This window comes from Myotis myotis, unplaced genomic scaffold, assembly GCF_014108235.1.
Source record: "Myotis myotis isolate mMyoMyo1 unplaced genomic scaffold, mMyoMyo1.p scaffold_m19_p_6, whole genome shotgun sequence".
NCBI classification, from domain to species: Eukaryota; Metazoa; Chordata; class Mammalia; order Chiroptera; family Vespertilionidae; genus Myotis; species Myotis myotis.
The window spans coordinates 75,715,299-75,730,350 of NW_023416368.1; the positions used below are offsets into that span (position 1 = coordinate 75,715,299).

Consider the following 15,052-nt stretch of genomic DNA (forward strand, 5'->3'; position numbering starts at 1 on the left):
ACATAAGGGTTGCAGGTTCTATTCTCAGTCAAGGGCATGTACTGGGTTGCAGGTTCACTCAGATCGGGGCACATTCAGGAGGCAACTGATCAGTGTGTCTCTATCACATTGATGTTTTTCTCTCTGACTCTCTCTCCCTCCCCTTCCATTCTCTCTAGAAATCAATGGTAAAAAAAAGTCTTCAGGTGAGGATTTAAAAAAAAAAAAAGTACTGACTATCTACTATGGATCAGGTCCCGGTGCTCTAGTCAGAGAATTACTAAATCAAAGCAAAAAAAAACACCCCAAGTATTTCTAACCTTTGGGACTAAGCACATTTAGGCCAAACTCCTTACCAAAGAAAGTTAAATCTCAGTGGCCCTTCCAATATTACACTGATACCAAAAGCAGACAAAGAGATTACAAAAAGAAATAAATTATAAGCCAATATCCTTGATGAGCATAAATGCAAAAATCTTCAATAAAATATTAGCACACTGCATGCAGTAAAACAATCAAAAGATCATATACTAGGAGACAGATGGCGACTGGCAAGACAGCAGGGGGAGAGAGAGTGTAAGAGAGTGAAGGAGCGAAAGGGGAGTGTGTAGACATGTCTGGAGAGTGTGTGTATGTGAGCTAGGGACAGTTAGATTCTGAAGGACTTTCGGGGGCTGGCTGACCAGGTGGTCTTAGATTGCGAGATCCCACTGCTGCTCCAAACACTCCCGGGCGGCTGGCGCTGGCACAGAAACCATGCCATCTTCAAGGACAGACTGCTGTGACTAGGATTCTAACCTCACCACCACTCAGACTGGCCTCAGATGCAAACCGGGATCCTACAGCCACTCTGGACAAAGACCTGCTACCATAGCAGCTGCAGACCCAGGGACACTGAAGCTCCAGACATCCAGGCCCCTCCCTGCTGGCCCGCAGCAGCGGCATAGGGCCTGCGCGATCGGTGGCACATGAGTGGGCCTCCTGCTGACACCGGGAGGCTGTGCAGCCCTGTCCCCCTAGCAAGCCAGAGACTTTATCAGCACACGTGCTGAAGGTCACACTAAGCGCCAGTGACTTTGATTCTCGGCATGTACACGCAGAGACTGTGTTTATTGTCGTGTGCACACGGGGACCCTGATTCTCGGGGCGTGCTTGAGGCCACACCAAGCACCAGAGACTCCGATTCTCGATGCTCGGTGTGCATACTTGGGGACTTTGTTCCTCAGTACAGGCATGCAGGGACTCTGTTTCTCAACACACGTGTGCAGGGACCCTGGATCTCGGCGTACGCACGAGACTGCACTGAGCACCTGTGACTCTGAATCTCAGGGAAGGCACATGTGGCTCCTGCCAACCATTGCAGCCACACGTCTCCGTGTCTGAGCTCTTCAGTGACACTCTGGTGGCATGACGCTGCTGCCACACATGGCTCAGCCCCCCCCCCCCCCAACTCGGCACATGGACTTTCTGGTGATGGCTAGAATGGAGAGACAACAAAACAATCCTCAAAGGAAAGAAAAAGAGTAATCACCAAGAAAGGAAAGAAGTGAAACGGAGGCATGCAATATGTCAGTAAAAGAATTCAGGGCAATGGTTATACAGTTCATAAACAGGATGGACAAGAAAATCAACAACCTATGCAAAAATCAGGAAGAAATCAAAAGTGATATAGCTACAATCAAAAATGGGATGGAAGGTTTCAATGGTAGACTAGAAGAAGCAGAGGACCGAATTAGAGAGTTAGAAGGTGAGGTAGAGAAACAAGCTCAATCTGGACTGCAACTGGATAAAAAAATTAAAAAGCATGAGGAGAGCGTAAGTGTGCTTTGGGACAACATGAAACGAAGTAACATATGTATAATAGGGGTGACAGAAGAATAAGAAAAGCAGGCAAAGATTAGAGAATATATTTGAAGGAATAAAGACAGAAGACTTCCCTGATATGGGGAATAAAAAAAGTCACCCAAGTAGAGAGAGTCCCAAGCAAGATGAACCCTAAAAGACTCACACCAAAACACCTCATAATTACAATGGCAAATGTTAATGACAAAGAAAGAATCTTAAAGGCTGCAAGACAGAGAAAGAGAGTTACCTACAAAGGATTCCACATCAGATTATCAAATGATTTTTCAACAGAAACACATCAAACCAGAATGGAATGGAATGAAGTATACAAAGTGATGCAAAGCAAAGGACTGAATCCAAGAATACTCTACCCAGCAAGACTATCAATCAAAATTGAAGGGGAAATCAGGAGCTTCACAGACAAAAGAAAAAAAAAAAAAAAGGCTAAGGGAGTTTATCACTAATAAGCCAGCAGTGCAATAAATGCTGAAGGGAATGCTGTAAAAGGAAGAAATAGAAAGGGAGGGAGGAACACAGGCATAAAGAATAGAAATGGCTACAAACAAGTACCTATCAATAATAACATTAAATGTAAATGGATTACTAGTGAATGCTCAAATCAAAATATATTGAGTGACTGAATGGATAAGAAAACATGACCCATATATATGCTGTCTACAAGAGACCCACCTCAGAACAAGGGACTCATACAGACTGAAAGTGAAGGGATGGAAAAATATCTTTCAGGCAAATGGAAATGAAAAAAAAATAGCTGGGGTAGCAATACTTATATCTGAGAAAACAGAACTTGAAGTGAAGACCATAACAAGAGACAAGAAAGGCCACTTTGTAATTCTAAAGGGATTGATACAACAAGAGGATATAACTCTGGTAAACATATATGCACCCAATGTAGGAGCACTGAAATACATTAAAAAACTTCTGGAAGATAGCAGGGGAGAGATTGAAGCAATACAGTCATAGTAGGAGACTTTAATACCCCTTAACATTACTGGATAAATCCTCTAGACAAAAAATCAGCAAAGAAACAGCAATCCTAAATTATTCACTAGTTAAGATGGACTTAATCGACATCTTCAGAACATTCCACCCCAAAGCTACAGAATATACATTCTTCTCAAGTGCACATGGGATATTTTCAAAGATAGACCACATATTGGGACATAGGAAAAGTCTCTCCAAATTCAAGAAGATTGAAATAATATCAAGCATCTTCTCAGATCGCAATGGCGTAAAACTAGAAATCAACTACAAAAAAAGCAATCACAAAAATTCAAACACTTGGAGGCTGAATAGCATACTATTAAACAATGATTGGGTTACCAAAGAGATCAAAGAAGAAATAAAAAACACCGTGGAAACAAATGACAATGAAAACACAACAATCCAAAATCTATGGGACATAGTGAAAGCAGTCCTGAGAGAGAAGTTCATAGCATTACAGGCCTACCTCAAAAAAACAAGAAAAACTGATAGTAAACCACCTAACTCTGCAACTTAAAGAATTAGAAAGAGAGCACCAAGAAAAGCCCAGAGTGAGCAGAAGGAAGGAAATAACAAAGATCAGAGCGGAAATAAATGGCATATAGACAAAAAAAAACACACACACCACAATACAAAAGATAAATGAAACCAACAGCTGGTTCTTTGAAAGGATAAACAAGATTGATGAACCTCTAGCCAGGCTCACCAAGAGCAAACAGAGAGAACCCAAATAAACAAAATCAGAAATGAAAGAGGCAAAGTAACAACAGACCCCACAGAAATACGAAGAATTGTAAAAAAATACTATGAGCAACTCTATTCCAACAAAATATTCAACCTAGAAGAAATGAACATATTCCTAGAAAAATACGACCTTCCAAAACTCAACCAGGAAGAATAAAAAAATCTGAATAGGCCAATACTATGGAGGAAATTGAAGCAGTAATCAAAAAACTTCCAACAAACAAAAGCCCTGGACCAGACAGCTTTATAGGGGAGTTTTATCAAACATTCAAATAAGAAATAAAACCTATCTTCCTCAGACTATTCCAAAAAATTCAAGAGGAAGAAACACTTCCAAGCTCTTATTATGATTCTAGCATTAGCCTAATCCCAAAACCAGATAAAGACAATACAAAGAAAAAGAATTACAGCTCAATATCCATCATAAACATAGACGCCAAAATTCTCAACAAAATTCTAGCAAATCGAATCCAGTATTACATTAGAAAGATCATACACCATGACCAAGTGGGATTTATTCCGGGGATGCAAGGATGGTGAAATATCCGTGAATCAATAAACGTGATACACCACATAAACAAACTGAGAGATAAAAACCATATAATCATATCCATTGATGCAGAAAAAGCATTTGACAAAATCTAACACCCTTTCTTGATAAAAACTCTCAGCAAGGTAGGAATAGAAGGATCATAACTTAACATTATAAAAGCCACATATGACAAACCTACAGCCAACATTATACTCAATGGGCAAAAACTAAAGCCATTTCCCATAAGAACAGGAACAAGACAGGGATGCCCACCCTCACCACTCCTGTTCAACATAATACTAGCCATTGCAATCAGACAAGAAATAATAGGCATCCAAATTGGAAAAGAAGTAAAATTGTCATTATTCGCAGATGACATGATATGGTACACAGGAAACCCTAAAGACTCAATCAAAAAACTACTAGACTTAGTAAATGAATTTGGCAATGTAGCAGGATACAAAATTAACATCCAGAAGTCTATGGCTTTTTTTATACACCAATAATAAACTCACAGAAAGAGAATCTAAAAAAAAATCCCATTTATCATTGCAACAAAAAAATTAAGATACCTAGGAATAAATTTAACCAAGGAGGTAAAGGATCTGTACTCAGAAAATTACAGGACGCTGAAAAAAGAGATAGATAGAAGAAGACATAAACAAATGGAAGAATATACCATGTTCATGGATTAGTAGGATCAACATCATTAAAATGTCCATACTACCCAAAGCAATCTATAAATTCAATGCAATCCCCATTCAAATACCAACAGCATACTTCAAAGACCTAGAACAAAAATTCTCCAAAAATTCATCTGGAATAAAAAAAGACCCCAAATAGCTGCAGCAATCCTGAGAAAGAAGAACAATGTTGGAGGGATCACAATACCGGATATCAAGCTATATTACAAAGCCACTGTTCTCAAAACTGTCTGGTACTGGCACAAGAACAGACATATAGACCAGTGGAAAAGAACAGAGAACCCAGATATCGACACAAGCCATTATGCTCAATTAATATTTGACAAAGGAGGCAAGAGCATACAATGGAGTCAAGAAAGCCTCTTCAATAAATGGTGTTGGGAAAATTGGACAGATACATGCAAAAAGATGAAACTAGACCACCAAATTACACCATACACAAAAATAAACTCAAAATGGATAAAGGACTTAAACATAAGATGGGAAACCATAAAAACCTTAGAAGAAGCCATAGGCAGCAAAATAGCAGACATTTGTCGTAGCAATATCTTTACCAACACAACCCCTAGGGCAATGGAAACTAAGGAGAAAATAAACAAATGGGACTATATCAAAATAAAAAGCTTCTGCACAGCAAAAGAAACCATCAACAAAACAACAAGAAAGCCCACTGCATGGGAGAACATATTTGCCAATGTTATCTCCGATAAGGGTTTAATCTCCAACATTTACAGGGAACTCATACAACTTAACAAAAGGAAGATAAACAACCCAATCAAAAAATGGGCAACAGACCTAAATAGATACTTTTCGAAAGAGGACATAAGGAAGGCCAAGAGACATATGAAAACATGCTCAAAGTCACTAATCATCCGGGAGATGCAAATCAAAACAACAATGAGGTACCATCTCATACCTGTCAGAATGGCTATCATCAACAAATCAACAAACGACAAGTGCGGGCAAGGATATGGAGAAAAAGGAACCCTCTTGCACTGCTGGTGGGAATGTAGACTGGTGCAGCCACTGTGGAAAAGAGTATGGCGTTTCCTCAAAAAAATAAAAATGGAACTGCCATTTACCACTTCTAGGTATATATATCCCAAGAAAACAGAAACACCAATCAGAAAGGATATATGCATCCCTATGTTCATAGCAGCACAATTTACAATTGCTAAGATTTGGAAACAGCCTAAATGCCCATCAGCAGATGAGCGGATTAGAAAACTGTGGTACATCTACACAATGGAATACTATGCTGCTGTAAAAAAGAAGGAATTCTTACCATTTGCAGCAGCATGGACAGAACTGGAGAGCATTATTCTAAGTGAAATAAGCCGTCAAAGAAAGATAAATATCACATGATCTCACTCATTTGTGGAATATAATGAACATCATAAACTGATGAACAGAAATAGATACAGAGTCAAAGAAGCATCGAACAGACTGTAAAACTACATTGGGAAGACAGGAGAATGTTGGTGGGGTGGGGTAAGAGATCAACCGAAGGACTTGTATGCATGCATATAAGCATAACCAATGGACACACACATGGGGAGGGGGAAGGGAGAGGGCATGTGCCGGGGATAGGGGAGGCCGAGGAGAGGTCAATGGGGGAAAAAGGAGACATATATACTACTATTTGTAATACTTTAAACAATAAAAAAAATCATATTCTTTTCATTGCTATTATATTTGATTTTTGTATACTGACCTTATATTCAGCAACCTTACTATCTAACTTTAAAATGCATATTGTATGTCAACTATAATTGAAAAACAAAAAAAATATTTAAAACGTAAAAAAAAAAAAAAAAAAGATCATATACTGTGATTAAGTCGGATTTATTCCCAGGATGCAAGGTTAGTTTTATATCCAAAAATCAATTAACGTGAAACACTATGTAAACAAAATGAAAGATAAAGTCATATGATCATATCAATAGGTAAAAAAAAGCATTTGACAAATTCCAAAATCCATTTATGATTAAAAACTCTTAGCAAAGTGGGGACAGAGGAACCATACCTCAACCTAACAAAGGCCATGTATGACAAATACACAGCTAACATCATACTCAACAGTGTAAAGCTGAAAGATTTTTGCTTAAGATCAGGAACAATAGAAGCATGTCCACTTTCAACACATTTATTCAACATAGTATAGTGTTGGAATTCTTAGCCACATTAGTCAGACCAAAAAAAAGGGAAAAACCAAACAAACATCCAAATTGGAAACAAAGAAGTCAAACTGTCATTATTTGCAGATTACATGACACTACATATAGAGAACCCTAAAGATTCTATCAAAAAACTATTAAACTGATAAATTACGTAAAGTAGCAGGACACATTACCATTCAGAAATTGGTTGCATTTTTGTATACCAGTAACAAACTATCCAGAAAGAGAAATTAAGAAAACAATCTCATTTATAACTGCATCAAAAAGAATAAAATACCTGGGAATAAATTTAACCAAGGAGATAAAAGACTTGTACTTGAAAAGGTATAAGACACAGAAGAAAGAACTTAAAGAAGATACAAATAGATGGACGGATTGGAAGAATTAATATTGTTAAAATATCCATCCTACCAAACCAATCTACAGACTCAATGCAATCCCTATCAAAATACCAATGACACCCTAGGCAGTTTGGGTCAGTGGAAAGAGCGTCAGCCTGCAGACTAAAGGGTCCCAGGTTCAATTCCAGTCAAGGGCATGTACCTCGGTTTCAGGCTTAATCCCCGGTCCTGGTTGGGCATGTGCAAAGGCAACCAATTGGTGTGTCTCTCTCTCACTTCGATGTTTTTCTCTCTCTGTCTCTCTCTCTATCCCTTCCACTCTCTCTAAAAAAAAAAAAAAAAAAATCAATGGAAAAATATGACCAGGTGAAGATTAACAACAACAAAAAATACCAATAGCATTTTTTACAGAACTAAAACAAATAATCCAAAAATGTATATGAAACCACAAAGACCCCAAAAAGCAATCTTGAGAAATTAAGACAAGATTAAAGGTATCACATTACCTGATATCAAATTATACTACAAGGTTATAATAATCAAAACAGCATGGTACTGGCATAAAAACAGACACAAAGATCAATGGAACAGAATAGAGAGCCCAGAAATAAATCCATGCCTATATCTATGACAAAGGAGGCAACAATATACAATAGGGTAAAGACATTCTCTTCAATAAGTAGTGTTGGGAAAAACTGATAAATACATGCAAAAGAATGAAACTTTACACTTTCTTAAACTCAAAATGGATTAAAGATTAAATGTAAGACCTGAAACCATGAAGCGAGAAGAAACATAGGCAATAAACTCTTTAACATCACTCTTAGTAATATTTTTTGGATGTCTCCTTGAGCAAGAGAAACAAAAGAAAAAAAATAAACAAATGGGACTACATTAAGCTAAAGAGTTTTTGCACAGGAAGGGACACCATTAACAAAATGAAAAGACTAACTAGAAGAAGATACAGATAGCCAACAGACTTATAACAAGATGCTCAATAACACTGATCTTCAGGTAAATGTAAATTAAAACCACTATGAGATATCACCTCACACCAGTCACAAAAGCTATCATTAACAAATCATCAAACTAGTGCTGTTGAGAAGTGTACATAAAAGAGAATAGGGAACCCTCGTGCATTGTTGGTAGGATTGTAAATTGGTGCAGCCACTACTGAAAACTCCGTGGAGGTTCCTAAAAAAATTAAAAATAGAACTACCATATGACCCAGCAATTCCACTTTTGGGTATTTATCTGAAGAAAACCAAAGTACTAATTCAAAAAGATATACTCAGCCCTATGTTCACTGTAGCATTATTTACAATAGCCAAGATACGGAAGCAACCTAAGCGTCCATTGATATTTGAATGGATAGAGCAGAAGTGGCACATATGTACAATGGAATATTACCTAACCATAAAAAAGAATGAAATCTTTCCACTTGCGACAACATGGATGGACCTAAAAGGTATTGTGTTAAGTGCAATAAGTAGACAGAGAAAGACAAATACCATATAATTTCACTTATATGTGTAATCTAAAATACAAAATAAACAAACAAAACAGAAACAGACCCAAAGATTCAGAGAACTGATGGCAGCCAGATGCGGGGGGGGGGGGGGGGGGGGGTTGGGGAGATGAGTGAAAAAGGTGAAGAAATTAAGAAGTAAAACTGCAGTTATAAAAATAGTCACATGGATATAAAATACAGCAAAGGGAATAGTCAATAATATTATAATTATTGTGTGTGGTGTCAGATGAGTACTAGCATTATGAGAGGGATCACTTTGTAAGTTATATAAATGTCTCATCACTAAGTTGTCACCCAAAACTAACATGATATTGTATGTTAACTATAACTGAAAAATTTTTACGAAAATTTCAGTGGCCTCCTATATAATTATTCAATTATTTTGTTGAAAACAAAACAGCAAAGAGATTTTCTAAAATATAATATATAAATCTAAATTTTAAAAAATTTCTTCTAAAGTTTAAGTTACTGAGGACTCTCTTAAATTATATTTATAGATGTTAACTCAAGTTTTATGAATTCTCAATGGTAAGAACGTATTGTTTCAATAATACAACATTTATACTACTCCGAAATACTTTTAGAGATAGAACCTAAATCCCAAATCACTTGTTTGAAATGAAAATTGTCCAAATCTATCTAAAGTGTCTCTCTTTGGAAAACTGCTCAAAGGAAAAAGAGATCTGTACCTTTCCATGACAGCGAGGCACTCCTTTCTCCAGGTAAATCGACTCCCTCGCCGTAATCTGAAGGTGCCTGATGTAGCAGAGACTGGGGGAGGCGTTTGTCTCCATTCTGGGTCTTCTATTGGAATGGGGGCCGGTCTCATACTTAGCGTAGCCCCTGAAATAAACAAGTATTTTTTAGCAAATATCTAAATATATCATGAAATCAGCAGTAATAAACTTTTGCCTCTTCATTGAAACTTGCAGACTCAATACATTTGATATTTATATATTTTTTAAAAATAGAAATTATTTGACCAAAATAAAAATCCAAAGAAACAAAAACTCTTCCTTAAAAAGTCATCATTAAATTATTTTATGTTTTTTTTTCCAGTCTGTCATTTGTCTTTTATCTTTGTGTCATTTTATTGAAACAAAACTCAAAATTTATCTCTTTTGGAGAATAAGTATGATATTTAGCCCAGTGACAGTCTGACTACTTTCCTCTGAAAAATCTCTTTTGAAATTCCTATTTGGAAGTTTTAATCTTTTTGAACAATTCCCATCTATGTTCAGAAATTTTCTTTACCATTCAAAGGATTTTTTGTTATTGAGAAAATGGAGCCCTAAAAGTAGAGCCCTACAAGCAGGCAGGAGCTGAATTTAAAATAACCCTAATTTTGGTAAACTCTAAGTCACATATAGCATAAAAGAAAATAGGATGATATTTGATATGCTTTAGTGTACTGACAAAATCAGATCTCCATAGGCCTACTACCTATTAATGCTAAATCCCATTTTCTGTTACTTCTGTCATATAATTAAAACAAATGAAAAATATATTTATAATTGAGATATTATACTAGTTCAGACTAACCTTTTCTCAAACAGCCTGAACTGGTGATGATGCATGTATTCATTCATTTATCATTTACCAAAGCCTTCTTACATGGCTTGTTCTAGGCTAGAAGCAATGAATAAAACAAACAAAAACAAACAAACAAAAAAGCAACATTGTCTTTGACTTTCATAGACTTCATTCAAAGAATATAAATGTAACTTGGTATGCTATCATAGAATTTACTCCCTGGCTCTTCCACTGTTCTTCCTTTCTTAAAAAATTTTTTTTTCAATTACAGTTTACATTCAATATTATTTTGTATTAGTTTTATATAAGCAGCATAGTAGTTAGAAAATCACATACTTTACAAGTAGTTAGAAAATCATATACTTTGCAATACCCACATGACACCAGACATAGTTATTATAATATTATTGACTACAGTTCCTATTCTCCCACTGTTCTTTCATTCCTCACACTTTGAAATTCATCTTCCCAAGCATAATTATGATCATATCACTCTGCTGATCAAAAACCTTCAAAAAGTTCCCTCTGACTATGAAATAAAATCTAAACTGTTCCTATAGAATAAAATCTAAACTCGATATAGCCTTAGAAAAATAGGTTAGAACTGGTTAGAATTATGTGGAATAACAATAATGTACATATTAATAAATACATTTCTTTCTCCATAATATAAATCATACTTTATTTATTGTACCTTAAAATTAATACCATAGGTAGTATTTCTACATCATCACATATTTAGATTTCTCCTTAAGGGCTATAAGATCATATGCATTCTCTTATACAGATGCCCAGTCCTGATTTCCCTCTCCAAACCTGTTGCCCTTATGTCTTTCCCATTGGAGTGAAGGCATCACCATTCTTCAAATTGCTTAGCTCTAAAATCTAAGATTCATCTTTGACTTCTCTATATCTCCCACATACTAGATATCCAGTCCAAAGGCAAATTCTGTCAATTTTATCTTCAAAACATATCCAGAATCAAATCAATTTGTTTCCTTTTGCTACTACCACTTTAGAACAAGCTAGCATAATCTCTCTTACTCATAACTTCTTGGAATAGGTTCTAAAAATGGTTCCTTCACAGTAAGTCCCACCTCCTGGTAATCATGCCCTTGATCTGGGCTGGTCCTGGGACACATTTTGGCATCACAAAATGGAAACAGTTCAAGGCTAGGTCATAAGAAGCTTTTCAGTTCTTAACCAGATCTCCTTGATGCTGGCTCTGGGGGAACCAGCTGCCACGTAAGTATGACTAACCTGAGACCACAATGTTGTAAAGAAGACCAAGCTAGCCAGGTAGAGTGAAAGATGCCCAGCCAACCCCGAGGTGCTCCTGCCAAACTCATCCAGGTGCCAGACATTTGAGAAGAAAAGCTATTCTAGATGCAGGACACACCATGCGACAACTGCAGAACCCAGCTGAACAGAAATAAAGCCCTCAGTATTATTTAGTCCCAATACAAGCAATATGGTAGTGAGCCTCCAAAGTGGTTCTCGAGAATCCCTGCCTCCTACTAGTCACCTGTTGTGTAGTCCCTCCCCTGCTGTACCAGAATTAGTCTGTGACGGTACATGACTTCCAATATTAAATTATAGAATACACGGTGGAGCCTGTCTTGGTTGCCTGTCTCTTGGATCACTGGCTCAGGAGAAACTAGCTGCCATGCTGTAAGGACATTCAGGGAGCCAATGGCAAGGCCCATGTGGAGAGGACCTGATGTCTCTGGCCAGCAGGGAGAAAGGAACTGGGGTCTGCCAACACTCACGTGCATCATCTTGATAGTACACTGTCCAGCCCCAGTGACTGTAGCCCTGGCAGACAACTCAACTACAACCTAACGAGAATGCTGAGCCAAACCATCCTAGCTAAGCCATGCCTGGATTCCTGACCCACAAAAATTGTGAGATAATGTTTGTTGTTTTTGGCTGCTAGGTGGTGGGATAATTCTCCAGTTTATTTCCCCATGTTCCTTGATACACTGAGTATTATAAGTATTACTAATTATTCACATTTATAAACCTAGGCAAAAAATTTCCCTTTAATACAGATTTTACTATTAGTAAGAATGAGCATCTTTTCCTATTTATCATAGCCATTATGCACCTTTTCTTGTGAGTTTGTATCTTATGTCCTTTTTTCTTTTGTTATTCATCTCATTGGTGCATACAAACCACACCAATTGCTAGTCATGTATAGGTTACAACTATTTTTTCTCTAGTTTGTCATTCATCTTTTATTAACTAGTGGCCCGATGCAAAAAATTCGTGCAAGGGGCTCAGCCCTCGCTCCCCGGCTCCCTCAACCCTCGAAGCCCCAGCTTCATCCAGAAGGTCATCCAGACGGTCTGCTCAGTCTAATTAGCATATTAGCTCTTTATTATATAGGATGGTATGCTCTGTGGTCCTAATTTTTATGTATTCAAATCTGTCAATATGTTCATTTATGGTCAATTCATTTTGTATCATTCAGAATATTTTTATAGCTTGTTATTTTTGTAAAAACCCTTAACTTCTTCCTGTAATGAACGAGTATATCATCATACATGATTTAGAGATTCATGACTTAAAACATATGGCAAACTATGTGTTGCCATTGTTTAAAGTTTTATTTGAACACGGCCATACCAATTCATGTACACATTGTCCTTTCTTTTTTTTTTGCACTACAATGGCAGAGCTGAATAGCTGTGACAGAGACCACATAGCCTACAAAGCTTAACATATTTACTATGTGGCCTTTTACAGAAAGAGTTTGCTGCTGACCCCTGGTTTAAAAAATTCCTGGCCTACATACTGTGAAACTCTAAACTAAAATCCTTTTTTAGACAGTTCAAGAAAAAGGATTCCATGCTGCCAAGATATCTTGGCAATTAGGTCTGCATCTAATTCAAAGTTAACAAAGTTTAGGTGTAAGAAGGAACTATGGTGCTGGAGGGTTTAAAAATCTTTATTTTGGTACTTTTCTGAATGCAAACAAATTACAGCCTGACAAGGGCGCTGGAATTTATCTAAGTAGACTATTGTAAATTTTCTTCTACAGCCATGATAAAAGGTCCAAAATAAAGCCAAGCTGTTATTATGATTGATCAAGGCAGAGGCAGAAACAGACTGGAAGAGGTAGTAGGTCCTCTCATCCAAGTCCCGGCTCTGATAAAAGAATAGAGAGATTTGGAGCTTCAGTGGGTGGAGGATGAGGAATAGGTCAGGGAATTCCAGATAGTGGGCCACATCTATATTTATGGCATGCTTTCTTAGGTAAGTAGAGTGATAAATGGGTACAAATAAAACAAAGAATACAAATAGTCTTAACATAATCATAAGATTGAAGGAAATACGGCAACTGAGAATAATGGTCCTTTCCTGGTATTGGGGTTTATTGAAGGAAATACGGCAACTGATAATAATGGTTCTTTCCTGGTATTGGGGTTTATTGGTAATATAACTTACGCTTCCTTATAATATTCTGTGTTGTCCAGATTTTTTGTAACAAGTTTGATAAAATAAAATTGGTCAGGGAGTAAAAGAAAGGGAGAGAAAAGGAAGGAGGGAGAAAAGAAGAAAAAAGTGAGGAGTGGCCTGATTACTTTAAAAGAAATCAGGGTGCCCTAACTGGTTTGGCTCAGTGGATAGAATAGCAGCCTGCGGACTGAAGGGTCCCAGGTTTGATTCTAGTCAAGGGCACATGCCCAAGGTTTCGGGCTTGATCCCTATAGGGGGCATGCAGGAGGCAGCCAATCAATGATTCTCTTTCATCATTGATGTTTCTATCTCTCCCTCCCTCTTACTTCCTCTCTAAAATCAATAAAAGTACATTAAAAAAAATCAAGGTAATTTTTTGCGAGAAGGTAGAAATTCTGAATAATTTCAAACTTGTAAACATACTTCATTTGAAACAATATTATCACTTTACTTTTGATTGAAGGCTTTTTTCTTGGTCCCTTTTCTTTTTCAATGTAACAGTATTTAAAATAGCACAAGAAGCATTCTGGAAACACTCGAATAAACAGAATTTTGTTCCAGAAAACTTGGTTCATCTTGCTTTGGTCAAAATGGATAAAGAGCAATGAGTAACTAAAAAATGGGTTCAAAATTATTGACTTTGATAGAAAAATACAAAGATACTAGACTGCAGGAACAATGCATATATAAGACTTAAAACCCCTTTGAAATAAAATATAGGCGTCCTGGTTTTTGGTTTTTTTTTTGAACAACCCACTTCCCCCCACCCCGCTTTGAAGGAAGTGTGTTACCTATTTTCTTTACAGAAATATTTTTTTCACCTTATATTTGGGCTCCCATTAAGACAAAATTTTGCACATTTATATAGCAACTCTAAACCTAAGCGGGGGGGGGGGGGGGGGGGGGAAGACACCTCTTCCTAATTTTCGGATGGATTTGAAACTTTTGATAAATGTTTTCCTTGTATATATAATCTTCTTATCAGGGTTATTTCTGGGTGCACCTTCCCCAATCAGCTAATGAAAGAATGACTACCAGCATGCCATCACCACTCAGTTCATAAAAGCTAGCTTCTCCATAAGTAATTTATCATCTTCAAGTCACACACATGACTCCCCTGAGACTCTGACACTCTGCAACAGTGAAGGGAGGAGGAATTACTTCTGTTTGCCAAATTTACTTCTTGTGCTTGTTGC

General features: G+C 37.1%; 1 protein-coding gene across 18 annotated transcripts in view; it reads right to left on the reverse strand.

Moving 5' to 3' along the window:
- The window catches only part of HMBOX1 (homeobox containing 1), a 221,710-nt gene that overhangs the window by 60,627 nt on the left and 146,031 nt on the right, over positions 1 to 15,052 (reverse strand). For all 18 annotated transcript variants that reach the window (XM_036312106.1, XM_036312100.1, XM_036312104.1 and 15 more), the window contains one exon: positions 9,551 to 9,704. In XM_036312106.1, coding sequence (XP_036167999.1) covers positions 9,551 to 9,704 — 154 coding nt within the window. The remainder of the gene's footprint in view (positions 1 to 9,550; positions 9,705 to 15,052) is intronic.